The sequence below is a fragment of the Drosophila kikkawai genome, chromosome 2L (genome assembly GCF_030179895.1).
Source record: "Drosophila kikkawai strain 14028-0561.14 chromosome 2L, DkikHiC1v2, whole genome shotgun sequence".
Taxonomy (NCBI): Eukaryota; Metazoa; Arthropoda; class Insecta; order Diptera; family Drosophilidae; genus Drosophila; species Drosophila kikkawai.
Window position 1 is genome coordinate 10696551 of NC_091728.1, and position 27517 is coordinate 10724067.

Here is a 27517-nt window from a genome sequence, read left to right on the forward strand (position 1 = left end):
TTAATTTTTTTAAATTATAATTCTACCAAACTAAAGCTTCACTTAATTTTTTATACACATCCCTTGGGATTCTGGGGTTTGGAAATATTTAATACAATTTAAACTGTTAACAACTGAACAAAAATTATAATAACTAGTTTTTGTATGCTTTTTTAAATAATAATATATAATTTTAATTAGGTAGTTTAATTGTCAGAGATGCCAAATAAACGGTTTCGTTAAATTTGTTTTTCTTCTTGCTTTTTAAATCATTTTTCAAAAATATTTTAGGGAATATTAAAATAATTTAAAATGTATACTAAGTTTGATTAAAAACGGGAGCTTATCCTAAAAAACAACATTTATTCAATTACATCAATAAAAAAAAAATGCTAAAGTTTTCCAAAGGAATTCTTAATGGTGATAGTACCTTTCAGAGGTTTACAACCAATTACTGACCCGTGGTGACTTGACTCTTGCGCCAGTCCTCAGCAGGGTCGCCAATCCTGCCGAGTGAAAGCGAAAGTCAGGAGACAGAAAGCTTTTTAGCTTATTTTAAGCTTGTTTTTACTCACTGCTGCGACTGACTCTCCGGGCCGCAGCTCCGGCGAACTTTTCGCCTGGCACAGTCTTCCGCCGTGGTCCTGTCGAGTAATGTGCGCCGCTGAGGAACCACTGCTGCACGCCGCGCCTTGAGTTTCGTTTTACCTTTTTTTCGCCACCCCCACCCCCCTGGACACACTCACACACACTCAAGACACCAGCAGCAGCAGCACGGGCACGGGCACAAACACGGGGGCGCACACATATAACAATATCAACAAAATATATATTCCAAGGATGTCGACGGCCAGTATTTTTTAACGCGATTTTACACGACTGCGAACTACAGTTGAAATACAAAATATTTGCTAAACGTGTTTTTGATAAATTAAAAAACAAAAAAAAAATCGACAACCAACAACTAACAACAAAGCAGCCCAGTAAGCCCAATAGATCTAACTGTAAATTACAGTGCCTTCGACTAAAACCCCTTGCCAAAAAAGCAACAGCACCGCAACAGCATCAACACGAAGCAACAACTAACGTACATATTTCGCCAAGTGAAACACGGTAGGTTATATTACGTATACGACGTGAGGTGCCTGTCTGCGGGCTTGATTGTGTGTGTGTGTTTGTGTGTGTGCTGGTGTGATGTCGCACTAATTGGTATGCAACATTATTTTTGCCTTTGTCATGCCACGCATTTTTATGGTTAGTAATTATGGTGTCGCTTTTTTACATGCCTTTTGCGATGAGCTCTTCTCTGTGTGTGTTGCTTTGACTCGGACTGTGAGTGTGTGTGTGTGTGTCCGCCCATTTTCCCGCCCACGCTTTCTTCGCAGTTCCTTCGCAAAAGGCGAGAGCGAGCCAGAAACTAATTAGCGAGAGTCCTGCCCCAAAATCCACTCCTCAAAATGAGCTTCGACCAAGTCTGGTTGGGAGGGAGTAGCATAAAAAATACAATAAATACCACGTATAATTATTTTTCATCGCAAAGATACAAAGACTTGTTTGCTTGCCATTGTAGCCGTCACGAATGAGCCATGGCCACCACACTCGACCTCTAACCTCCCGTCACCCCATAGTGCGCGTATAAAAGCTGCCGAAATCAATAAAAACAGACAAAAAGCAGACGGGCAAGCAAGCTGAAGCTGACGCTGAAGCCGAAGCCTGAAGTCAAAGAAAATGGGGAGCAAAGCAGACCGAGCAGAAGCAGATGGTTGTGTATCCTGTGTTTTGGCCAGGACAGGACACCCGCCCGGCTGCCTGTATCCGTATATCGGACTGTGTGTGCCACATTAACTCACCTGTGGCTGGCACTTTTCATATTAGCAGTACGGCAAGGAGCAACAACAATAGAAAATCCTGTCATCATCATCTTCTCTCGCTCTGTCTCCTGTGTACTCCTGCTTGGCCATTGCTCGCTACTGCGCGAATAAGAAAGAAGAAAACACCTTTCCGCCTGGTTTTGTCACCTCTTGTGCTTGTTGCTGATGCTTCATGACTTAAATTAATACATACACATTCTATTTAAAAAAAAAATCCCCTGTCAAGGTAACAAGGTGGGCGAGCCAACGCAGAATTTCTGATATTAATATTGGCATCGTTAGCGAAATTGAGAAGCAAACCAATCTTTACGGATTTGCTGGTAATTATGTTTTACAATAAATTAAAGCGGTTGTCAACTAACAAGATATGTATATATAATCTGACTTTAATTGGTGATGTTTCGTAGAGAATACTTGAATTAATGGTGGAGCATGACAAGGAATTTAGACAGTGCGTATTTTCGAACGTACTTCCGGTACGAGAAAGAAATATATACCCAGATTGGTAACTCAACAGGTTATTGGTCCTTAAGACACGAAAAAACAGGCACACAAATTAAGAGTATGTGACAGTATATGTACATACCCATGAGAGTTTGAGGAAAGGTAAAAGGAATCGCTTTTAATGCATGCTAAATTAAGACTAGGCGCCAAAATGATGAGAGCAACATGTGCACCCACACCCACACACTGGCATCAACATGTTGTGTGTGGCACACACCGTCAGCCACGATTAAATTAACGCAAATTAAGCAGATTAAGCAAACGTCAGTCACATCATCAGCCACAAACAATGGGCAGGGAAAAAACCACAGCAAAAGGCAAAAGCGTTGACATCGCGCAGACACTGCGCAGCCCCTTTGCTCCCTTCAGTCCTGTCCTTTTGTCTCTCCCACGGTCCACCGCCCTCCGCCAAAGCTGTCCACTCGCAAACAAATCTGATACACAGCAGCACAAAGGTCCTCCCTCCCAACAGGACCTCCCACGCACACAAGGCGCGCTGTCTGCCATTGCCTTTTATTCATAGATGCAGCCACATAAGCGAGCATCTCGAGTTTACATCAAGGTGACTCACTCTCAAGCGGTGGCTCATTCCGCTTAACATATAATACTTATTGCGTTACTCCAAGGCAAAGCATGGACAAAAATATATGTTAATTTTCATGTCCATCTGTCTATCTCAGAGACTACAAAAACTACTGCACAAGTAGTTATCCTATACGGATTTCATTACTGGCAGTATACAACATTTTGTTAATTATATTCTATACAAAATATATTTTATAGTGAGTGTACATTATAACCCATTCTTTTTAAGCTCAAAAGAGCTTCTTGGATCCATCCAGTTTTAGTTTAGAAATTTCTTTAAATGATAACTTCGTCTGGGTTCAAGCAATAATATTTTGAACAAGCTAGACGACAGCTTAAAGATCTTAGATCTAATGTCTCCTACAGACAGAAGAACATACGGGCAGGTCTAAATCGACACGCCTTGGGATGCTGGTCAAGGATATGCAAACTATATAGAGACGGAGATGCTTTCTTCAGCTTGATATTGTTTTTTTAAGTTGGCGTTTAATAATTAAAGATGCCCACTTTGTTGATAGAATTTTCATATCATTTTGGACCTAACCAGCAGTAGCTTTTTGCCCTTAACACTCTAACTTACCTTTGCCATTTAGCTTTATTTTAAACCCACAATTATATTTCTTCTAATTACCAATAACATTGAAGTAATAGTTGCATTTGCTTGATTTCGTTTTTCAAGTGAAGTAGGGATGCAACACCAAAGGGTACGCTCAATCCTTCAACGAGGCAAACCTTGTGGTTATTTGTCAAGGACGCAAAGTGCAAGGTTGCAGTGCCATTTATTCGGCCCGCACAGATGAATGGGAGGGGAAATGATGGTCAGGGCGGAATTTGAGGCCAGAGGGCAGGGAGCGTAGGGCGGAAGGCGGAAGGAAGAGGAGCACTAATCTCTGAGTGCGCCTTGTTCGCATTCGCCGTACCCTCATTGCATAAGTGTCAGTGTCAGAGCGGTGTGCTGGCGTACGTGGGTGTGGGATACGTGAGAGTGTGCCTGTGGGTGTGCGTGTATGTGGGTGGATGGGTGTCCTTGCTAGGAGACAAAAAGACTGATGATGATTGCATTTTGTTGCTTTGCTACTTTTTGTGTCGTGCACCACATGGCAGCAGCACCTTTAGTATGAAATGAGGCGGACATACAATCGCATCGCCATCGAAGATCGCACAAATCGCATACGGACCAGGACCAGGCCACGGTTGCAGGCAGAAGAACCATCGGAAACGGATTCGGACTCGGGATTGGAAGTATGAATAGCAACAATTTGCAGCAGTGGTGGGAGAACTTTTACCGGCGTCGCCATCACCTGGAGACCAGCCAGGAGCTTGACTCCGCGGAGCTGCCCTATGCCCTGTTCGAGCATTCCAATCTGCCAACGGACATCTCTGGCCCCACTCACGACTATGACTACGGCAACTTCAGCCTGGAGGATCCGTACGATTCCGTGGACTCGGAGCACGCCATCTCCTCCCTGACCCTGCTCCTGCTGGCGGTTAGTTATGGTCTAGTTGTCTTTGGCGGCGTGGTTGGGAACTCCACGCTTGTGCTGACTCTATGCTCGGCCTCGTCGGTGCGGCTGCGCAATCCTCTACTGCTGGCCGTCTGCATTGCCGACCTTCTGGTCACCGGCATCTCAGCCCCGGTCACGCTCCTCAATCTGGCTATGAACCGCCGCACGCAATCCCTGCCGCTGGTGCTCTGCAAGGTTATACACTACATACAGGTGAGTATATAACCTTAAGAGATGTAACACCCCTAAAAATTATCCATCACCCATCAGGTCATGCCCGTGGCGGCCAGCACCATTTCGTTCTTCATGCTCTCCTTGGACCGTTATGCCACGGTAAAGCACCCTCGCCTGGCGCAGCTTCGTCAGCGTCGGTACCTGCATGTGTCGCTGGCTCTGCTCTCCTGGCTGACCTCGGCCGCCATCAGCACACCATTCCTGTTCGCCTACAAGATCATTGCCAAATCGGTGGTGGTCCCAGGAGGTGGTGGCAGGGGTGCAAACACCACACCGAACCCTGTCAGCATCAGCTGCACTTCCGACCTAGGAGCCAATGCCATGTTCATGTCCTTCATCATCACCCACACCATTGCCGTGTTCGTGCTGCCGGGCGTGGGCGTGCTGCTTAACCATTACGGCGTGCGGCGCAAGCTCTGTGCTCTCTCGCTGACAGCTCGTGCAGCCCATGGAGAGCTGCCGCTACCCATTCCCATTTTGCGCCGCCAGACGCATATGGTGATCGTAACCGGTTGCCCCAATGCCCAGCAAGCGGCCTGTGGAGGCGCCACCACGGCGGACGAGAATTCGAATGGCAACGGAAACGGCACTGGAACTGGAAATGTGAGTCCGGGGGACATTCAGCTGCACACTTTGCAGCCACGTCAGAATGGCTCCCTTGGATCGGCGCTCGAGCCGGGTTCCTATCGCTCCAGCAACCCCATATCGCCCAGGTGAGTAGACTACATTAAGGAGAGACCCCTGGAAATGAAATGGTTTTAAAACTTATTGAAAATTATGTCAGGGCCATGAGGGAGATTCGAGCCCACTCGCAACGTCAGCGCATCCACCGAGCGGGACGTGGACCGGCCACTCCTGGAATTCCGCTGCCACAGACGTCCACTCTGCGCTCGCGCCGGCATCTGGCCAACATGCTCATCGCCTCCGCCGTCATCTTTATCGTCTGCTGGGCTCCGCATGTTTTCTGCATCTTTTACAAGAACTTGGGCTACAAGCAGCACTGCACCAAGACCTCTGTTTACTTCAGCCTGCTCCTGGGTGAGTCTAAGCATTCAGGAATATTCCAGCAGAAGCTTGATCTATTTCCTCTCTTGTGTAGGCTACTTCTATTCGGCCATCAGTCCGGTGATCTACTGGGCGCTCAACCACAACTCGCTTCGACAATCGCCCTGCGCGCCCATCATCCGTCTGCGGTCCATGCAGAACTTCCTGAGGTCGCGCTTCCGGACGCACACAGCACCGCCACCACCCTCTTCCACCAACGAGGCGGCCCTGGGGGCTTTCAACCCCAAGTTAATTAAGCTGACACCGAAACAGTATAGAGCTCAGGCCTCTTCGCATTATCTCTACTAGTGTGATACTAAGCTATACTTGATATACACATACTATATATATATACAAATATATATAATATATATATTTTTTACCTACGCCCCCCCTCCCTCCCACTCCCGATGAAACACTAACGAACGCTCTGGTTCCGAACTATCTAAACTACCCAACCTAAGGACACTATCTAGATGTTTTTAAAGGTAACTTAATGGCTAGATAGTACCTACATACATACATACATAGTGCAGAATACATAATATACAATACATAGAGCGTGCATAGATACATAGATGTGTTTACGACTTCTACCCTACAAACATATACATACATAGCAGAGTTAGTTGACGCTTATTTACACTACGATGTTGTGCGCCTGAAGCTATGCAATATTAACACAACGGAAACCTGTCGCAACTCTTGCCTAACCCCTAAAACCACGAACAGAAATGGTCAAATAGAAAACTGAAATTTTTAAAAAACTCTTCTAGTGACTTGTTTAAAAATGTTGTTTAGTATTTTAAGCAGAAATATTGTACTATGTTCCTTCTCATAGAAAAGCAATAAGTGAACGCTTTAAGCCAAGTTAAACAAAACAAAACGAATCAAACTAAACTAAAAAACGAAAGCCTAAACCTTAAAACGATGTAAACCTAAACTATAATTAACTACAAGTACATACATACATATGTACATAAAACAAGCAAAATACTAACAAACAAACAAATTAATATAAATGTGTGCGAAAACGAAAGTGTTATATATTAGTCTTATATACCTATTTCTACGATACAATTCTTTATATTGCTAAACAGAAAAATGTTTAATATTGTTCAGAAAGTCTGAACACCATAGTGCAATTCAATTCTGCAGAAGAAAGCAGAGACCCACGGAGACTTGCGTGTTTCAGATGCGTGAACAACGACGACCCACACGATCAGGCACAAGATCGGGTTTCATTTTCCACCTTCACCGTATACCCAACACTTCTATTTTCTATACTTTTATATACTATACTATATATGTATATGCTCCCCAGGGGGCCACTATCTGTTTACAGCTACTGATGATTTGGTTTTTTCTAAAATATATGTATATTCAGAATACTTTATTTAAAGCCATCTGAAGCAGCAGTTGTTATCGCCTTTAAATTTGTAGCTATAAAACCCTAAGCTAACTTTAAAAATAGTCATCGTTTTGTACTTTAACTAAATCTGCATTGAAAGAAGAGAGAAACTTTAAAATCTATAAATACATGCTACATACTACAAGTCCTTTGTTTTAATTTTATAAACCTAAAACAGGTTTGAAATTATTGTATATTTTTTCAAAGATATCGTCTTTTGAGGGAGGTGTTACTAGAGAACAGCTGAATGGCTTTTTTTTATTTAATTATGATTTATGATGTTAAAATCCTTAATATAATAATTTTAAAAATTTGTTGTAAGGATTCTAAGTAATTATAAAACTCTCAGCTTAAATAGAAATTGCGGAAAGAGATCTGGGAGCTGAAATCTTCCTCAGTCAGAATTTAATATAATCAATCCCAATAAACCCTGTAGGCTAGTGTAGTCTCCAGATGATTAGATATGAATTATAATTGCTATAGCAAGGCGGCATTCTGGCTGGGATATTCCACAGCCGCTCGCTCATAATGGCAAGGAACTGAAACTTTTGTGCATTAATTATTCATAAGATGATGATCATAAAGCCGTTATTTAAATGACTAAACACATTCCAGGTGTTGCATAATATTTGCATGAGCAAGTAGCAGCCGCCCAGAACTGTTCTTAGCTCTGATAGTCGGCAGCCAGTCAGTCTATAATTGATCGTATTAGCAAACGGTTTACATCTCAAAATGGATTTTAAAACTGCTTGTTTGATTTGCCTAGCGGCTTTTCTGTTTCTGAGTCTTCAAAGCTGCAGTGGCCGGGAGTAAGTTTGATAATATAAGCTAAGAGTTGGGCTCTATATAAAGTGTGCTTCTAGATATCAGTTTATACCTGCCCGCTGTGTGGAACAACCTGGAGTGGATCGTCAAATAGGCGGGCCTCTGAGTTTGTGCACCTTCCCACCTTCCTACCAATCGCCAAGTAATGAGGATATTCAGGCCGTAATTAAGCATATAAAAAGCTTAAAACTGGATTGAGGAACGTCAGAAATATTGGAGAACTTTACACTTTATATATGCATCGAAGCAGCAATCAATAAAATTAACTATTACATTTGTATTATCAATTAATTGCTGGCGCGCTTCGCCTGCCCCGCATACTGTTGCATACGTTTCTCGATTTCAGGTCGGAAGTGACGGATTAGACCCTGCACTGGCCAGGCGGCACCGTCACCCAGTGCACAAATGGTGTGTCCCTCGATTTGCTTCGAGATCTCCCACAGCATATCGATCTCAGCGGGTTGCGCGTCTCCCTTGACAAAGCTAGAGCAAATAAATTATAATTAGTCTTGGCGTAAGTTACAATCGTTACTGCTTACCGCGTCATGATCTTGTTCATCCAGCCGATTCCCTCGCGGCAGGGCGTGCACTGGCCGCAGCTCTCGTGCTTGTAGAACGAGATTAGCCTGGCAATGGCCTTGATTACATCCGTTGACTTGTCCATCACAATGATGGCAGCCGTGCCAAGCGAGGTCTGGGCGGCGATCAAACCATCGAAATCCATAATCACATCGTCGCAGACGTTCTTCGGTATGATTGGTGTGGAGGAGCCACCGGGAATGACGCCCAGCAGATTGTCCCAGCCGCCAGTGACACCTCCGCAGTGGCGTTCGATCAGCTCCTTCAGCGGTATGGACATTTCCTCCTCAACGGTGCAGGGCCTGTTGACATGTCCCGAGATGTTGAAGAGCTTAGTGCCCGAGTTACGGGTGCGACCAAAGCTAGCGAACCAGGGACCACCGCGACGGCAGATACTTGGGGCCACAGCTACAGTCTCCACATTGGTGACAGTGGTTGGGCAGCCGAAGACACCAACGTCGGCGGGGAATGGCGGCTTCAAGCGCGGCTTTCCCTGCTTGCCTTCCAGCGACTCGATCAGGGCCGTCTCTTCACCACAAATGTAGGCACCAGCGCCACGATGCATAAACACATCGAAGTCGTATCCCGTTCCGCAAGCATTCTTGCCAATCAAACCGGCCTGGTAGGCCTCAGCGATGGCCAGCTGCATGTTGGACGCCTCGTTGTAGAACTCTCCTCGAATGTAAATGTAGGCGGCCTGTGCGCCCATGGCACGACCGGCAATCAGACAGCCCTCCACCAGCTTGTGTGGGTCGTGGCGCATGATCTCGCGATCCTTGCAGGTGCCAGGCTCACCTGGTAACAGAAAGAAATTAATAAATAAGACATTTTGATTGTATTGCGTCTAGCTCACCCTCATCGGCGTTCACAACCAAGTACTTGGGGCGGCCATCGCCGGGCTTGTTCATGAAAGACCACTTCATGCCACTGGGGAAGCCAGCGCCTCCTCGGCCACGCAGGCCAGACGTCTTGATCTCATTGATGATCCAGTCCGGTCCCTTTAGCACAATCTCCTTGGTCTTGTACCAGTCGCCGCGCTTCAGGGCGCCCTTCAGTCGCCAGTCGTGACGTCCATAGAGGTTGGTGAAGATTCTATCTTCATCGGCCAGAGGACCGAACTTGGTCTTGGTCTGTGGTGGTGGTGTTCCCGGTGGCGGGGCCTGGTTGCTCTGAAGCCGCTGAAGCTGCAGGCTGGCCGGCAAAGCCGCAACTGCAAGGCACAAATAAGACAGGCAAATCAATAAAATGCGCACAACCCTCTGCTATATCTTTGTTTTGCTTTGCGCAAAAATTACATAATTTGGTTGCACTTAAACCGACTGTTTCACCGAGTTGCAAGTTATCCTATGAATAGCCACAACCCGAAAGTGCAAGCTAATGTCACTGCTAAACTTCTAAATAGTGATTGTTATTGATTTAATTACCCAATTGCGGTTTAGTTAACAAATTAAATCGCACAAGTGCAGACATTTTCCGTACGACTGACAGCTGAATGTGACGTTTGCGGTTGCCAGATCGTCGCAGTATTGCGGGGCTCATATTTAGTAGGGGCACTCGTGGCCAAGCAATTTGACATAGTTTAAAATAAATGTTATATATATTTTTTTTTAGTAAAATAACTTATATAAGTACATTAATTTAAAAATATAAATATTTTTGCTTGCTTAACTATTAAATGAATTTATTTATTAATTTTTTTAATAACGCATATTAACATAAACTTAAAAATGTAAAAATTATTTAGTTTAAGTTAAAAAAATATATAACTGAATGCAGTAAAAGAGCTAAATAATAGTTAAGGTGAGCATCCCTGATATTTTAGTCCCCAACAAGTAGGCGGTGTTGCCAGACTGTAAAAACAGTCGCACAGCTGACAGCAATACAAACTCACCGCATTCATGAAATCTTGTTTATATAGTTAAAAATGGCCCAAAAATCGAGCAATGACTCAAATAATGGAACGACAACCGAAATAGTTGATGAGGCGGATGCCAGCGGCTCCACCCCCACGCTGCAACTGCGCTTGGCCCAGCCCCGTGATGAACGCCGGGTGGTCTTTCACGCTGGAATCATTGACAACGAACATCTGAATCGGAAAAAATCCAAATGTAATCTCTTTGCTCATCTGGTCTAAGGCGTTGGCTAATTCACGTACATACATACATTCTAGGTTGCTGCATATACAAAAAACCCTTGGCCTTCGGCGAGAGTTCCTCCGAAGATGACGAAGATTGCGAGCATTGTTTCGGACATCCTGAAAAGCGGAAGAAGAACCTCAAACATAATCACAATCATGATCACGACCATGGAGACGGCCACGACTCTTGCCCGAATTCGAGACAACCGGAAGAACCATCTACATCTTCCCAGGCTGGAAAACCCGGGCCGCCACCAGCCGAGCCGGTTGAGGGGCCGGCAAAACCGACTGGAAATCCGTAAGGCAAACACCATTTAATAAAAATCTTTAACAACACGAAACGAACTAGCGGCGAGCAGTGAAATCGGAACACAATAAAGCAATCGGATACGGCAGGCACAGATCTTTTGATTTCGACAATATTCATCCTCAGATCTTGGGTTTAAGCTCGAAGGACTCGCTGACATTGATAGGGATGTTGTACTCCCTAGCCTTGGACCGTGATCGCCAGACCTGTGAAGGAATTCCATTTGTTAATAACGCTTCAGCGATGGTAATACTTCTTTGCTAACCTTGATTGTGTAGTCATCGCTGGTGGTCACCAGCATCTCAGAGTCGCGCGGATTGAAGGCCACGCTGTTAACCACATCAGAGTGTTTGAACTTGGCCAAACTAATGCCATAGTATCGATCCCACAGGTAAGCATGCTGATCCTCGGCACCACTGGCCACATACTCCTCGCAGACATCGAGGAAGATGAAAAAGCATTCGGTGCTGGGCGTGTAGGCCTTGTGGGCACGCAGCATGTTTCCAACTCTTTTGAGAGTCATCAAATCGATGACATGGATGTCGATCTCTTGAGCGATTGGCGGCGGTTCGAGGGGATTCGTGATGACATAGTTTTTGGGCCAGGGACGCGTGTTTACGTACAAGTAGCGATGGTCTGGGCTGAGTGCCATGCCGATGATGTGACCGTGCAGATCAATCACCTTGTCCACCTGATCGAAGCGATCTTTGACTGACTCGTAGTCCCACCAGTCCGGATCGGTGCGTGGCGTCTGCTGCTGCTGTTGTTCGGCAGCCCGCTTGGCAGCTATTCTCTCCTTGAGCGTGGGGCCGGGATCAAGCTTTTTCGGGAAATACACATTACCGATGCGCTTGAAACCGATCTGATGCGGTGTGAAGGTCTTTGAGCCCGTAGAAAAGATGAGATATTTCGGTACGCAGTTCTCCATTTCGTCGTATTCCTCGTGTAAATCCATAGAATCGTACTCCTCCTCGTCATCCTCATCTTCAGTGGGACCATTGACGGAGGCTACGGCTTTTCTGTATTCCTCTAGATAGTGAATGGTGGCATCACCGGGACGCGTCCTTGAACGTCGTTCGCTAATGTCTGGCAAGTAGTTTTCCTCCGGAGTGGCGCTTCTGGTTCGTCGCAGGCTAGCGGCATGGGACACAGGATTCCCGCTAGACTCCGGATCAATTCTGGGCGGTGAATGCATCGTCGCCCTGCGAGTTTCGTCGTCGCCTTCGGAGGCGGCACACCTGACTAACAACGGATCGTTGCTTTCATCTAGCCACGGACATCTGGCCACCATAATGGCCCGCACCGAGCTGGCATTTCGATTGTAGAATTTGTACAGTTGACTCATGATCGGCACGTGCTCCGAGTCGATCTCCTGATTGGCCTTGTTGAGCCACAGAACCGACGTACTAACCAAGTGCGCCAGCCAGTGCAGGTCTCCCGAGATCAGATATTGGTCGCTGAACCAGGTGCCGAAAATGTCATACGGGCGGTTAACAACCCTGCAGCGCAGATGCGACTCGGTGGCTCCCAGATAGAAGACGGCAATCTCCCCGGAAGTCGACTGTGGCGATCCAAAGTGGACACCTGAGACCAGCAGCAAGGTGTCGCTCTGGTTGAACTGTGAGTATTGCGAGTACTTCCAGCTGAACTGCTTCATGTTGTGCGCATACTTCTCCGTGCACGGATGCTGAGAATTCCAGATCTACAACAGAGAAAACTCAAATTAATGTCTTGTCTTTATGAAAATGTATGTGAAAGCCACTCACTATCACATAGCCGTCCTTGGAGCAGGTGGCAAACATTTCGCCGTTGTGGGCAAAGCTCACATGCAGCACCTGGTGCGTGTGGCCGTGGTGGTTTTCCGCCGTCGATTCCAGTCGCTGAGCCTGGACGAAGGGTATGTGCGTGGACAGACGACGATACTCTGACCGCCAGCTCTCAGCGCCCGGCTTCAGGGGAACACTGGGCGAGGCTCTGAAGTGCTCCTGGAACTTCTGACGCCACAGAAGGTCGTCGTTGGCAATGCTGTTCCACCGCCGGCAGCAGAGGCTGGCCTGGAGGAGCTCGGGCACGCTCAGCTGCTCGAAAACCATGAGGAGCGCCGGCTCTGGCAAGGCCCACCATCCGAAAGGATCAAGATCGCTGTTCTCCGCCTCCGAACTGCCTTCATTTTTATCATTTACCAGGCGAGCCTTCTTGAGGGTCACTTCCATTGGATTTACGAGTTGACGCCCGCACAGGGTGTCTCTACAATATTTATCAGCTGGCGTTCCGCTGTGAATGAGTCTGTGGTGTAACAACCGGTTCTCCGTCTTAGTTTTTGTTTGCTCGAAATTAATATAACTTTCTCCTTTATTGTTATTGTTTTTCTTTTCAGCTTTTTGTTTTTGCTATATCAGCTGTGTGACGCTGTAATGAGAAACACAGTTAACAGACAACCAGAGTTGTCTCCCTCCGATACTATTATTATGAAGGCAACTCTGTCACTTGTGACCATGAAAGGAGAAAAAAAACTATTAAACAAATTAACACACTTAAACAAATTAACTATTAAACTAATAACACGAATTTGACTGAAATGTAAACAATAGCGAATAAATATAGTGACAATGCTTGACCCTGGTGGCACCTGATAAAACAGCTGTTTTACGTATATCAACAGGTGTTACTTGCGCCTTCTTGCAATCCATTTTAGATTTCAATAAAGAATGGAATAACACTTTAAATATTACTATTAAATATTACTATTACCCTATATACCCCGAATACACTAGGTTGCAGGGTATCATCCCATGTTAACTTACAGAATGTTAGCAAAGTCAGGTAACAACAATGTTATTTATGTATTTAGGCAGCCCACAAAAAATACCACCCAAAAAATAAAAAATGCCGGGAGGCGTGCGCTCCTTTAGCCACAAACAGTGAGTTCTTCCACAACACAAAGATGTGAACTTCTAGCCGTGCTCCGTTCCCACAGTATCTGGCAGCAGCTAGTACGACACTGCAGCCCACTACTCCACCAGCCCGGATCGTACAACAATGCTGTGGTGATTGCGGCTGCCGTGCGGACACCCAACGCTCCCTTCCGAGCGGAGGAGCAACAGCTAGCTGGGATGATAGTCGACGAACTGGCCAAGCGAACCACTGTGCCGCGCAAGGAGTTCAACAAACTGATCTTCTGCTCGTCGTCCAAGAGGCCGGTGCCTGAGTGCAAGGAGCACCTCTCCAGTCTGGCCAATGATTTGGGCTTTAAGTGCGAGACGCTCGCCCTGCAAGACGACATTTGCTCCATTGGTGGTCTGCAGATGACGCTGGACTGTCTTCAACGCGGAGAAGACCAGGTGATCATCACTGGTGATACCCGGCGCCAGGTTGTGCAGCCTGAGTACGGAGTTCTGGCAAACGAACTGATGTCCGTGCAACAGCCCCGAGTTCGCAAACCATTGGCCGGAAATAACCAGGCTCCGTTGGAGCCGTCACCCACGGTAGGAGCTGCCGCCCTCGCCTGGACTACCCAAGAGGCAGCACAACGCCTACAACTACAACCACTCGCCTTGCTGCGAGAGTTTGCAGTGGAACAGGATCACGAACAGGCAATGTTTCGCTTAAGTGGGAGGAGTCCGATCACTCCCAACGAGATCTACACCTGGAACATGGTCACGGGAACCCAAAAAGCAATACCGGATAGTATACTCGGTGACCTGAAACCCAAGCGCCTGTGCACGCACGACTTTAAGCAGATAACGGCCAGCCACCTACTGACGCATATGGTTCACTCACTGCCCACCGGCGAATTGGGATGCGCGGTCATGGGAGTGCCTGATGGACGCTCTATAATCATGGTCCTCGAAAAGCTGTACGTTTTATTGTGACCTTTGTTGAGCTTCCTTTTTCTGAATTCGATGTTTTCCAGAGCTCCCAGCATAGCCCAGGTTGACGGCCGGCCTTTGCTCACTCTTTACACGCGCGATCCCTGTCCCCTGTGCGATGAGCTAGTCCAGCGGCTGGAGCAAGAATTCGCTGGTCAGTATCGGCTGGAAAAAGTTCACATCGACCGCAAGGAGAACGTACGTTTCCTACGGCTCTTTCGGCATGACATCCCGGTTCTGTTTCTAAACGGACAGTTTCTCTGCATGCATCGACTTAACGAGGAAGCTTTAAGAGAGCGCCTGCAGGCTCTGCAAGCCGAATCTTATTAAAAAGCCTTGGGATTAGGATAAAATTTATAAATACAAAATTAAAATGTTTTTTTAAAACAAGATGTTCTCCCTTTCAATAGTCTTTTAATTATTTATTGAAACCAAAAAGATTTACCAGGGTTTTTATGCATTTTCGTAATTTCTTTTGTTGTATTAAACCTAAGTATATTAAAAATAAGTAATAATAATTTATTCTTAATAATTTGAAATAGTATACAAGTCGTTTAACAGTTTTCCCATCGCTTCGGGAAAAGTGACGAAGTGTGAACACTTTCATCGATTGATCGATAAGTTCTATGTATCGGTACTATCGCTGAGTCGACCTCACATTAAAGTAAAAAAAAAACAGTGCAGGTGTTGAGGATTTTATTAAATTCTCACTAAATATATTAAACATAGCCCTATTTATCTGTAAAGAACGAATTATTAAAGAAAATGGCGCAAATGGACATGGAACTGAAGAAGGTGAGCGGAGAGAACAGCCGGCTTTCAACGCTGCTGTCGGCGTGCAGCGCGTGCTTGCCTCGCCTTGCCTTGTCCAAGGGTCTTTCTCATGGCCATATGTTCTTCCTTTTGACAATCCACAGGCCTTCACCGAAATGCAGATCAACAAACTGGAGACCACGAAGAAGATCAACATGATAGACATGAAGTGCGACATGGTTAAAACCGGCAAACACAAGTACCAGCTAACGGAAAAGGGCACCAGCAGTCTGTCCGATGATACGAGGTGACTCAAGGCCTACAAATTTATAATTGATTCCATATTCACGTTGTTTTTCTTTTGCAACAGGGTATATCAATCCGTGGGAAGAATGTTCCTGCTCACCGATGTACAGAACATGCGCGACGATCTGAAAGCCAAACAGGACAAGTGCGACAAGGCAATCGAACTGCTTGAGAAGAAAAAGGAATTCCTGCAGAAATCTCTCAAGGATCAGGAGGATGGTCTACGGGAGCTGGTCCAGCAGCGCAAAGAGGCTGACGTCGCTGCGAAATAAGAGATTCCAGCTTGGCATTTAACCGACTCCTCACAACCCATAAAAGAATGCAATGTGCTTATTTATTTTCAATATAATTGTCCAAATTGAAGTTGGCATAACTAACAAACTCATTGCCCAGATTGCGTTCGTGCTCCGGCCGGAAGTTGCATTTGTGCACCGGTAGGCAGGTAATTAACCATGGCTCCACTACCTCACCGGAGCAGAAGATCAGCTTGGATTCCCTGGGATTGCGCTGGAGCTTTGAGATTATCTGCGACATTTTGGTAATGCATTCCTGGGACAAAAAGGGCGGGTCGGCCACTATGAGGTCGTACTGCTTGTGGTGTTCCTTGAGGTAGTCCGGATTGTTATCAATGCAGTTAAAGTCGTAATACACGAAATCAGTGCCGTAAGCGCCAAACCGTTGATCGAACTCGAAGATGTTGACTAAAGAAATAGGTGGATTGTAGGAGATTGATTACCATAACTACAGATATAAGACTATGAAGTGTTCATGTAGTTACCCTGGTCATGGATATCTTTGATGTCCTTGTAAAGGGATGGGCAGGAAAGAAGTGCTATGCGAAAGTTATCCGGTGAATCAGCCCCTCGTTCCTCCAGGAGCTTTCCTACAACGTCCCGCACTGTATGCTTGGTCTGCGTGCTGTACCAGAACTGGCTGAGTTGCTGCAGTAGTCGCTAATCAGTATTGGGCTTTAGAATATCAATGGTTTTCTTCTTGCCCAATCTTCTTCGAAGAATCCCTCTTTGCCGGTCTTGTTGACAATCCTATCCTTCTCCTCAGCCTCGCGGCTCGAGCGTTCGGCTAGGAATTCGTTAAGAATGGCCAATGTGTCGGCGGGCAGGGTGACATCGTCGTCCATTCTGGATCATATGTTCCTCTAACTTTAAGATATTAAATTAAAATTAAACTTAAATGTGCGTTTTGATAGAGGTGATAAACAATTGATTGCAAAATATCGGTAACAAAACTTTACCTTGAGCCGTTTACACTAAAGTTGGTTATTTAATGCAGAACGCAATTTTAACTAATAAAATCAATTTTTGAGAGAGATATGAACAGGAAGAATTACATTAATCCTGGAACTCAATATTGAATAATTTAAAGGTTGAAATACCGTGATTGAACAACCATCTAGTGATTTCAACGGTGAATATTTTTATCGAGCCATCTATCGAGGAAGTACCTTCTCTATCGTACGCACGAAGAGTTAATTTACGTGTAGCAGTTTTTTTTTATTAATTAATAACCAAATATCGAGAGAGACACAACACGGCTGTCCAAGTCATAAAGGTGAGTTCAACCTCGTTGTCTCAACAAATTAAATACACTTAAAAGAAAGTGAATATCTGCAAGAGCTGACTGAGTGAAACGCACGTTTGGAGTAGGAGGAGAAGAGGAGGAAAAATCTACCTGGGCCAGCTCTTCCCCATCCGTCGCAGTGCCAGATCTCAGATAAAAAAGTGCTAAGGATAGCGAACAGCAACTAGTTCGTCCAATTTGAGTAAAGTGTAGTGGTCAGATATGCGGGTAAACCCCACTCCCTAACGTTGCAGCCGAGTGGAAGCAACAATTTCGAGAAGACCGTAGTTAACCCATCAACGAAGGGCGCTGCACTTTGAGCGCGATTCCCATTGTGCTGTGTCACTGCGATTTGGGATTAATATTTAAAGTTCAGCCATTTTGCTGCTAGAGGCTGGCGTGCTCTTTTGCCCCTGCCTCTGCGTTTCACCTGCTGCTGCTGTGTATGTCTGACGTGTTCCTATTTCTGCCCAATTGACCGGCCATGTGACGTCATTTACTGAATATCATCAAATATCACAAAATTTTCATAATACAAAATTACTTTCCGAGGGCCAGTCAGGTGTAGCCAGCTTAACTAATGCTGACCCAGTTTGGTCGAAGGACCCCCGGCCATGCATATTCAAATCGATACACACCCCGCCTCCGTCGTCCTGCATTTTAAATGACAGCTAATGACCCCGGGCTTATCACTCAATAATGCCCAGGAACACGTACACTGAAGTGACCGCTGCGCCGTCGCTGTGTGTGCTTTAGCCCAACTCCACCCCCTCCCCAGCCACACCTGCGGCAGCCACCTGTATGTGTTAACGCTTAAAGTGAAAAGACAGAAAATTTCATAACACGCGCGCATTGTGGTTAGTTTATTAGTTAGCTCTTTGGCAAGTGCAACGCTCGCATTGAAATCTTTGCGGTGCGTCATAAACTCGGTGGCACAGAAATAAGTATTATTGCGGAACAAAAACCCCCGTTAAAGGTTCAACCGAAAACACATAAGTAGTTAAGATCACTTACTTATGGCCGTTTTGCCTACTGTCATAACGATTTCTTTTTCTCTGGCATTGTATGCAAAGCTCTCCGCCTGTGTAATTGTGGCCAAAACATAATCTTGTACATTAAAACGCCTCGGCACACGCCTCCCTTCCCGTTGAGCGTGTGCGCGCGCCGCTTGCAACTTTCCATTCGACTGGTTTTACAGCTGAGACAGCTGGAGTTTCAATTTGGCCTAAACACCGGACCCCTAAAAGGCCCTAAGAAAAAAACTCTCTTTAAGAGTATTTTTCTGGTATTTTATAGAACCTTACGTTCCAGTTAGCTTGCCGAATTTAATTAGCAAAGAACGCAGAAAAGGTGAACTATTGCTAGCCCTCACACACAAGTTAGATAAGGTCGCGGTTACTTGTGGGTTTGGGTTCGGCTTATCATTGCCCTCGCACTGCCTCGATAAGAGCAGAAATTTCTGATGCGATAAGACCAGAAAAAAAGTAACCAGGTAACGATTTTCAGAGACATTTTCTGTCACTTCTCAGAGAAATGTTTATTTTCCCCCTTAATCTAATTCGTTGATTCCGGACTTTTTAAATGGAACGATCCAATTTTAAAGTAACAGGGCTTTAAGTGAAATAGTAAAATTATAGGGGAGCTTATAGTAGAGTTATTATATATAGTAAATTAATAATTATTAATTTCCCTTCAGAACTGACCTTCAAGGAGCAACTTGAGTACATCATGAGCACAGCTACCGACCAACCGCGCTTTGACAGCGCCGAGAACAGCTCTGAGAGCTCCTCACAACAACAACAACAGCAGCAGCAGGAAACCCCACCGCAGCAGTCATCACAAACACAAAATGGACCGGCCAAGCTTTTGCAGCATTTCCAAACAAACCGCATCGACTCGGCACTGTGGGCCCTGCGCCTGCTGGTCATCTTCTTTACCGTCAGTTATGTGCTGCCCATCTTTACGTGAGTTTCTATATATATATATTTCTTGGCAATTACTAAGAAATTATTATTTGCAGTTCACAACAGAGTTCGTTTAGCAAGGTTTTGCTGGCCAATGCGGCCATCTCAGCGTTACGCTTGCATCAACGTGTGCCAGCGTTCTCGTTTAGCCGCGAATTTCTTGCCCGACTTTTTGCTGAAGACTCGTGTCATTATTTGATGTACTCGCTGATCTTCTTCAACATCAGGCCATCCCTGCTGGTGCTCATACCCGTGCTGCTCTACTCGGTGCTGCATGCCTCCAGCTACTCGCTCAAGCTTCTCGATGTACGTTGTAAATCAATAATATTTGTATGAATTTCTACTTAATAGTATTTTTATCTCCAGCTGATTGGCCAGAACTCGTGGTGGGGAGCCCGTTTCATTATTTCGATTGTGGAGTTCCAGGCGGCCAACATCCTGAAGGCCACTGCATTCTGTGAAATCTTCATTATGCCCTATGCCATTGTGCTGACATTTATGTAAGTTATTTTGAGTGATTTGCGATTTTTCAGATTATTAATTAGTTATTTGCACTATTTCATCTTTAGGAGTCACGCTGGCCTTATGACCCCCATCATCTACTATCATTACCTGGTGATGCGCTACAGCTCGCGCCGTAATCCCTATCCACGCACCGCCTTCTCTGAGCTGCGGATCACCTTTGAGGCACTGGCCGCTCGCTCGCCACCAGCTGTGGGCAAAATAATTCGCGGAGGAATTGGATTCGTTAATCGCCTGGCGCCGCAGCCACAGCCAGCACCAGCGCAGCAGTAGTAGAATGAATAACACCACCCAAAAAACCACAACAATCAACAATGACATCTAAATAATTTGATTGTTATCCCTTTCATTTGTTTAGTCCTTTGCTGTATCAAGCAAAGGCAGTTTTCAGTTAGTTTTTTTCCATAAAAAAAAATGTTTCGGCATTTAATTTTAAATTATAACTATTGTAATTATTGTAATTCCTGAGTATCTATTTCTTTTTGAATCATACACACATACACATTATATATTTGTCGCACACCAGGTGTGTTTTGATGGATCAAAGCGTCGCGTATTATTATCATTAATCTCAGACAAAATTATTTAACTTAAATTATTTGTTAATTAAACTGACCACACATAAAACCGAAGGAGCTAATAATGATAATGATGATTTACGTAAATTTTTTATGAATGTGTAAATGTTACTAAGGAAACAAAAAGACAGTGAACTTAATAAATGAAATCGTACAAGAAGGCGGCTAAGTCATTTTATTATTAACAAGAAAGGTGGGCATGTAAGTATGTCTTGATTTAAACTTAAAAAAAATCTTGCTTGGAAAATAAGCATGCACTTTATACGACAAACAACAAGTATATGTACATTATAAAATAGTTTTTGTGATAGCAGAGAATTATAATTACTTTTTCGTATTAATTGTTACATTTTAGTGTCGGACTTTGTTAAAAATGGAAACAACCAACTCGAAAGCTTACATTTTATAATTTATTATAATGAAAGTGAATGAGTTTATAAAAAAAAAAAAATAATTATAAAGTGATCAAAGTTTAGGATTATTATTTTTATTGTTTTCCAAATAATAATAGCATATAAATACGGATTTTACGAAAGTTATTTTTTCACACAAAATTCAATCTTTTTTAAAGAATTTGTATCATAAAATATATGTACATACATACATATATCAAGAATTATGAACGAAAATGCTTTTTTGTTAGCCATAATTTCTCAAAAAGTTTGCACATTACATTTAAAAAAGTTTTAAAAAATCCAAAAATAATATAAGTTTAATTTTGAAAGCTTGACATGAGCTTTTAACAAAAAAGAAGGTCGCCAAAAAGTATGAAACGGAATTTATTATAGAATTACTGTATTGCGTTTTTATAGATTCGCTAATTAATTATTTATAGATTTGTAGGAGTAATGATAAAATAAGAGAACATTATTTTATAAATTGTTTATTTATGAATGATCTTTGCATAAATTGAAAACTATTTTCAGGTAAGAGTAAATCATATATTTTTAATGAAATGTGTTAATTAACATATGCTATACAAATTCACAGATGTCCGTTTAAATATTTAAAATTATAATTTGTTATTTCTCTCACACTCTTTAACATTTTCTTGTAGAATATTTTCCTTATTTCTATTACTACCCTCAAACCCCGAACTCGTCCTGAGAGTAATTTTATGGAAGGAAAGCAAAAGCGAAAGCTTGGCTTTACAAACTTCCTCAAGTTCAATGAACTTCCTTCGTAGCGCCAACAAATTTGTTTGGGGTGGAGGTGGGACTTACTTTCGTTTGCAGGGAGGCGGAGTCGTTGGGGGTTGCGACTTTCTCTCAGGAACAGCAAGGAAGGAGGCAGTCCGTCCGTCCAACAGCATAGTCAGTGAGCCAGTTTATGGCATGGAATGGTGTCTGTGTCGATGGCAACGTCTGCGCGTTGTAGTCATCATGGGGTTCCTGAACTTTAGCTCGAGCAAAGATTTGCTTTTCAGTTTCGAATTTTCAAAGAAGGAAATAAAATTTCCCTTAATATCTGACCGTTGTTCTATGTTCTTTATTATATCTAATCCTGGGGGGTATTTTTTCGATATTTTTGAAAGATACGTTTTAAATTTATTTTAAAATCAGCATTGCGTTAATATAACCCTAGAGAAAATGTAAAGTTGGGAATGTAAAACTGTAACTGTCAAACTGTAAACATAATAAGAATAGGTAAAATGAAATGAAACTCTGTTTTGTGAGTGTTGTCAGTATTATAATCTATAATATAAACATTAAAACCAATCTGCAACGGCATGCCGAAGTTAGCTTCCTTTCTTGTTAATTTTAAAATAATCAAGAAGTTTTTTAATATAAAAAATCTGATTTTATAGTACAAAATAATATTTTTCTAAGTCAAGGAATCATTTCCGACCCCATAAACCATATATATTCTTAATCAGCATCAACATGCGAATCTTTCTAGACATGTCCGGAAGAAATCGATTTTTTGCCATTTTTGCAAAATTTTATAAGGGGTTACATCATTAAAATTATCAAAAATTGCAAAAAAATTTTGATTTCTTAAAATTTTAAATTTGGTATGCAGTTTTTTTAAATTAATAAAAACTAACACAAAACTGCTTTCCGAATCGAAATTAATGCATTTTTGGCTTAGTTATGATATATTTTAATTGTTACCTACCTGCAAGGGTATACAAACTTTGGCTGGCCAAAGTTAGCTTTCTTTCTTGTTTTACTTAAAATATAATAAATAAAAGGACATATGCACATAGTATACAAAATCAAACCTTGCGGTATACAGGGTTTACATTCATTGAAGTTAATAATTATCATTAAGTTAATGTTGTGAACACATTTTCATTTAATTCGTTCAATAAAATAAAATTTAAAATGTTATATGGGTGAGTCTCCTTGGCGGCGGATATTTTATATACATATATGGGTCAAGCCAACCGAAATCGAATCTACTGGTTTGCCCCCCAAAATGGGAAAAAACCTTAGCAATCCTCCTCCGCCTGGGACACGCATAAAATGTGAGCATAAAGCCAGAGTGCTGATTATGCATTTCCACCCTCGCCAACGCCGACGCTGCCAAATGACATCATGACAGCCCCACCAGCCACACAGGAACACCCAAAAAACAGTTGCACATGCTGTAATGGAAAAGAGGAATTCATTTAGATACCGAAAGCGAAAGCATGAAAGCACAGCTGAAAATAAGCCATAGGCCTTTGGGGTTGTCCACCAGCAGTCGTAAGCGCTCGGCGCCCCCTACTCTGTCCCAGCGGAAGAGGTCTTTGAACTCTTCACCGAATGTTGTACTGAAAATGGGTCACGACTCGAGCGTTTTCCAAATCCAAAAATTTCCCCCTTCGTCACTCACTCCGTACTCCGGAGAATACAAAATCAAAGGGAACTTGGAGCGGGAACGTGGACTGGGACGGTGAACCAAGCTGAGTTCGTCTCGAAGCAATTTCAAGTGCATTGCGTAGTCGCTTGGCGTTTGCGCAGCTCGAAAAACAGCTGATAAGGGGGAAATTTATTCGTCTTCGTCTTCTGCAAGATAGCAGCAGAAAGGTGGATGAATTTTAGCACTGGGTGTGTCTTTCCAGAGAGTTTGATTTCAACAGATAACACACAGGAGTTTTATGAATTAATATCAATCAAGGGAAGATTTTGATTAGCTGACACTCTAGGCGGGGTTTTCACGCCTTTAAAATGGTATTTCTGAAGGCAAAAAGTCTAATAAATATAGCAATTTCTGAATAAGTAATTTCTAAATTTACAATTATTACAAAAATTGGTTTTATAAAATCGGATTTGTAATACAAATTAAAATTTAAAAAATAAATATTTCGTAGAGTCATTCCATTGACAGCTTTAAGATATGAAAGATCGAGATGAAATTGACAGTCTAGAATATAGAGATCTTTTTACATTGGGCAGATATAACAATTAAGCATAGATAAAAAAATATTATATATTAAAGGTTGGCAAAGAAGCCCTTTGAGAACAAAAAATATAAAAGAAGTGTACAGGTTATAAATATAAACCACATATATTTTCAAAACATCCAATTGCTTTATCATTTTGAAGTATCTAAGATCTGGGTGCTCGTGCTCAAGAATATATATAGTTTATGGGGTCGGAATTGCTTCGCTCCTCTATCGGTATAAAAATGGAAAATGTATCTTAAGTTCTTTAAGTTCTCTCCAACTTCCACTGATTCAGTTTGAACGAGTCGAAGCCATTTGACAAAATTTCCCTCCTCTCAAACAAACATTTCTGTTTGAGTGTCAGGGCATAAATTTCCTTTCTCTCAAACATAAAATTCTTTGAGTGAGAAATTCACTCGTTAAGAGTTTGAGTGATAAACAATAAACCGAATTGTTACTCAAACTAAGTATAAGTTTGAGAGCAGGGAATTTTTGTTACTCTTTCAAAGTAAAGTTGATTTGAGTGGGAATTTCCACTCAGACTACTGACAATTTCCCTTCCAATTGGACTTCATATGGGCATGACATAACCGGCTGTGAGTGTGAGTGTGTTTAGAAATATATTTCTAAGTGAGGGTATAGCTTTTCTTCTTGTGTTTTGTTCTCTGGCCAGTGACCCTTGTCGACTAACGGTATCCATAGTATTAGGTAAGTGGTTCTTTGTGCATTTCCCTCTCATTCACACCCCCGTATATGTATCTACACATACATATGCACTGGAAATGGAATTGATCTGGTTTTTTAATTCTACCCGCAGGTCAGCTTTTTCGAGTATTCATTAATTTGGGGGCGAGTTTGTCGCTTTTGTAAATGGAGTGGGTATGCAAAGTTTGAATATGAAGGAGCCATGTTTTGATCATTAGATAGTGTTTTCTTTCGTATTTTGTTTTTCCGTTTTCTATTTTGGCTGCGCTTTTTGTTCTAACATTTGGAGAAGGCACTTGAGAGTTGATGTGATTGGGCTTAACAATACTCTTCCCGATGTGCATAAATCTTTGCTCAAGTGGCAATCGTAGGCTCCAATCCGCTGAACTTTGTTTGGGAATCTATAAAGAAGCTTTTTCAAGAAGGTGCAGAGGCAATCTTATGGAAATTATTTTCATTATTGCTATCAAGCAGACCCTCAATCTGCCACAGAAATTGCTGTGGATAGGAAATGGTTTGGTGTCTGACAGTATTCTAAAAATTATGGCTCCTTAACAAATTTAAACAATTTGTACCGAGTTGAATCCGATCCCGATCTCTGCATGAAAAAAAACAGTAGAGACGTAAAATTTTGTGCCAAAAAGTGGATTTTAAATAAAATTAATAGTTAAAGTTTTATGCACACCAGCCACATTGTTCTATTTCTTACTCTAACATGTCATTCTGTTACTGATACTTATCAAAAATATGGTTATGCTCGGTGATGTCTAATTTCACTGCATTAAGTTTATAATAATCCCGATGAGGCTATAAAGTCAGCTCACGCAAATTCAGAGAAGGCAAATATCCGCCCCATTTCCTTTGAGGAGAAAATTATGCGCATGTCAATGGGCCAAACCACCCTCTCACCTCTCGGACTTTCACCCCCGCCTAAGAAGGGAAATTTTACTGTTAAGAAAGCGAAAGGAAAATGGCAAGTTCAATGAACCCGGTACCCACCCAAGGAAAAGCCAAGTCGGGAAACCCCAACACGCAGAAGCCGCTGATCCCAAACTAACCCCCGGAATGGGAAAGGGAACTTTTCTTGGGTAGGCAACTCATGCGTAGTTTGCTCTTGGTGCAGGGTTCGGACAAGGGGTGGCACACACCTTCAGTTACCCAAATGGTAGGAAGGTGAAAGTCAGTGGGTGAGGGGTTAAGTGGGTGGAAAATGAACGCACATCTGAATATCTGAAAAAGAAGATAATCACCAGAAATGGGCCAATAAAACGCAAACTGGATGCGGAAATACATGGCAGATAGATTAATCGATAGATTTGAAATTTATTCTGTGAATAATGTCCATAGCTTTAAGACGACTAACAACGTTAAAGTTAAGACAACTTGGGGAACATTGATTGTAAAGATTTGTAATTGCATAAATGGCTGAAATAAGAAAGGAAACTTAACTTAAAACAGGTGTGAGGAAATTGATTAATATTGTAATTCCAGACAGGTTTTCTTTTTTGGCAGACCTGAGTAATTTAGATCAGCATCAATTTCCCAGAAAATTCCTGGCTATTATTATTTATCTTACATTTTTAATTTATATTTTTAAACGACAGGTAACCTTGATCATACACCAAGGGCTTAAAGGTGCATTGACTCGGGTTCCAGGTAAGTACTTTTCTCCTCCGCCTCACCGACTCGGATCACCCACTGAATGATCGAGTCCCACTGCTATTACAAACTGCACGCGCAGTTTAAATAAACGTCAGCGTCGCCAGTGTAAAATTGAAAATGCTAATCACAAATGGTAATATTTTCTATTATTTACGATGACACGCTCTAGAATTACGGCAAAAATGGAAAAATTCAAAAAATTTCGCTGGTACTGAACACGTACATATACATATACACCATATAAATAAGTTTTTCCCATTTGAATTAGATTTTTTTAGATATTAAAAAAAAAAAAAATTAAGACTATTTTAGGGTGCCACCTGTTGTCACCTTTAATATTGGATTATTATTATTAATTCTTGTAAAATGACCCTGCTTGAAAAACAAACATACATGTGAAAATATGTACATAAAAATCTATCATTTATAAATAATTAAACAACTCACAAAAATATCTAATTAATATTTACATATATGTATATTTATAATGATTATATTTACTAAGCTACACTAAATAAACTACTGAATACATATAATATACCGGGTATTATTATTAGAATATATTTACATTTCTAAACAAAAATATTATTTCGCAATTCAACAATCTTAAAATGCAATCATCTTGATAAGACTAATTGTAAGATGCAGTGTATTATCAACAACGGCGCCTCATTCGTAATGCCTAATATAATTTTTATTGCACGTAACGTGCTAATGATTGCTTTTTTCAGGGATTTTTAAAACATGAAAAGTAAAATATATATGCAACTAGTAGTTATTTATTCTATACAGATCGACAAAGATCGAATAAATAGAAAATATAGTTATTTGTTCCTGGATATTCCGAGAATTGATTTCCCTGGATTATTCTCCCCTGTAAAGCATCTGAAAGGCACAACCTGATATCAACTGGAAAGTAAAAAACAAATGCAACAACTGTCCCACTCGAGTACGATTGTCCAAAACAACAACTTTAAACGAGTCGAGATATGAGCAATATACTATATATACGTTCATTATATGTATGTAAGTATTTCTGATATTTCGAGGTGATGATATAATTGGCGTGGGCGCGGCATAACGCTCTTCATGTTCCTTAAATAACTGTACAGCCGAAAATAATCAAACTGCAAGTTGTCTTGAGATAGGAACAACTTTGTTGCTATCATACACACAGACAGGGAGAGAGAAAGAGACTGGGCAGAGGGGAGCGGACTCCACACACA

The 27517-nt window shown here is 42.5% G+C and overlaps 9 protein-coding genes across 10 annotated transcripts; 6 read left to right on the top strand and 3 right to left on the bottom strand.

Moving 5' to 3' along the window:
* The first annotated feature begins 629 nt into the window (after nucleotides 1-629).
* On the top strand, nucleotides 630-7039 carry LOC108082126 (gastrin/cholecystokinin type B receptor). 2 transcript variants are annotated; one of them, XM_017177428.3, is made up of 5 exons: nucleotides 630-1092; nucleotides 4044-4657; nucleotides 4715-5391; nucleotides 5463-5716; nucleotides 5778-7039. In XM_017177428.3, the coding sequence occupies exons 2-5, from the start codon at nucleotides 4184-4186 to the stop codon at nucleotides 6029-6031; spliced, it is 1659 nt and encodes a 552-aa protein (XP_017032917.1). In that variant the 5' UTR covers nucleotides 630-1092; nucleotides 4044-4183; the 3' UTR covers nucleotides 6032-7039. The 2 variants fall into 2 exon arrangements, with proteins under 2 accessions (XP_017032917.1, XP_017032916.1); XM_017177427.3 differs by having other exon boundaries at nucleotides 4047-4657.
* Nucleotides 7040-7839: 800 nt separating this feature from the next.
* Nucleotides 7840-8230, top strand: LOC108082246 (uncharacterized). The gene is made up of 2 exons (XM_017177586.3): nucleotides 7840-7942; nucleotides 7997-8230. The coding sequence occupies exons 1-2, from the start codon at nucleotides 7866-7868 to the stop codon at nucleotides 8154-8156; spliced, it is 237 nt and encodes a 78-aa protein (XP_017033075.1). The 5' UTR covers nucleotides 7840-7865; the 3' UTR covers nucleotides 8157-8230.
* Nucleotides 8170-10062, bottom strand: ND-51 (NADH dehydrogenase (ubiquinone) 51 kDa subunit). The gene is made up of 4 exons (XM_017177585.2): nucleotides 9962-10062; nucleotides 9391-9747; nucleotides 8498-9332; nucleotides 8170-8441 (listed from the first exon to the last, which is right to left on the bottom strand). The coding sequence occupies exons 1-4, from the start codon at nucleotides 10005-10007 to the stop codon at nucleotides 8246-8248; spliced, it is 1434 nt and encodes a 477-aa protein (XP_017033074.1). The 5' UTR covers nucleotides 10008-10062; the 3' UTR covers nucleotides 8170-8245.
* Nucleotides 10063-10387: 325 nt separating this feature from the next.
* On the top strand, nucleotides 10388-11069 carry LOC108082242 (E3 ubiquitin-protein ligase PPP1R11). Its single transcript, XM_017177581.2, has 2 exons — nucleotides 10388-10645; nucleotides 10708-11069. The coding sequence occupies exons 1-2, from the start codon at nucleotides 10462-10464 to the stop codon at nucleotides 10974-10976; spliced, it is 453 nt and encodes a 150-aa protein (XP_017033070.1). The 5' UTR covers nucleotides 10388-10461; the 3' UTR covers nucleotides 10977-11069.
* Fbw5 (F-box and WD repeat domain containing 5) lies at nucleotides 10970-13382 on the bottom strand. Its single transcript, XM_017177578.3, has 3 exons — nucleotides 12748-13382; nucleotides 11247-12683; nucleotides 10970-11187 (listed from the first exon to the last, which is right to left on the bottom strand). The coding sequence occupies exons 1-3, from the start codon at nucleotides 13192-13194 to the stop codon at nucleotides 11104-11106; spliced, it is 1968 nt and encodes a 655-aa protein (XP_017033067.1). The 5' UTR covers nucleotides 13195-13382; the 3' UTR covers nucleotides 10970-11103.
* A 365-nt stretch (nucleotides 13383-13747) lies between these two features.
* Nucleotides 13748-15257, top strand: LOC108082112 (uncharacterized). The gene is made up of 3 exons (XM_017177412.3): nucleotides 13748-13902; nucleotides 13959-14837; nucleotides 14895-15257. The coding sequence occupies exons 1-3, from the start codon at nucleotides 13868-13870 to the stop codon at nucleotides 15178-15180; spliced, it is 1200 nt and encodes a 399-aa protein (XP_017032901.1). The 5' UTR covers nucleotides 13748-13867; the 3' UTR covers nucleotides 15181-15257.
* A 232-nt stretch (nucleotides 15258-15489) lies between these two features.
* Pfdn1 (prefoldin 1) lies at nucleotides 15490-16290 on the top strand. The gene is made up of 3 exons (XM_017177572.3): nucleotides 15490-15645; nucleotides 15768-15910; nucleotides 15974-16290. Exons 1-3 carry the CDS (start codon nucleotides 15616-15618, stop codon nucleotides 16179-16181), a joined length of 381 nt encoding a protein of 126 aa, XP_017033061.1. The 5' UTR covers nucleotides 15490-15615; the 3' UTR covers nucleotides 16182-16290.
* LOC108082233 (protein-lysine N-methyltransferase CG9154) lies at nucleotides 16222-17124 on the bottom strand. The gene is made up of 3 exons (XM_017177571.3): nucleotides 16907-17124; nucleotides 16688-16850; nucleotides 16222-16610 (listed from the first exon to the last, which is right to left on the bottom strand). The coding sequence occupies exons 1-3, from the start codon at nucleotides 17045-17047 to the stop codon at nucleotides 16240-16242; spliced, it is 675 nt and encodes a 224-aa protein (XP_017033060.1). The 5' UTR covers nucleotides 17048-17124; the 3' UTR covers nucleotides 16222-16239.
* Nucleotides 17125-17342: 218 nt separating this feature from the next.
* On the top strand, nucleotides 17343-20711 carry Kr-h2 (Krueppel homolog 2). Its single transcript, XM_017177570.3, has 5 exons — nucleotides 17343-17478; nucleotides 19184-19451; nucleotides 19508-19757; nucleotides 19818-19951; nucleotides 20021-20711. Exons 2-5 carry the CDS (start codon nucleotides 19216-19218, stop codon nucleotides 20244-20246), a joined length of 846 nt encoding a protein of 281 aa, XP_017033059.1. The 5' UTR covers nucleotides 17343-17478; nucleotides 19184-19215; the 3' UTR covers nucleotides 20247-20711.
* Nucleotides 20712-27517: the final 6806 nt, after the last annotated feature.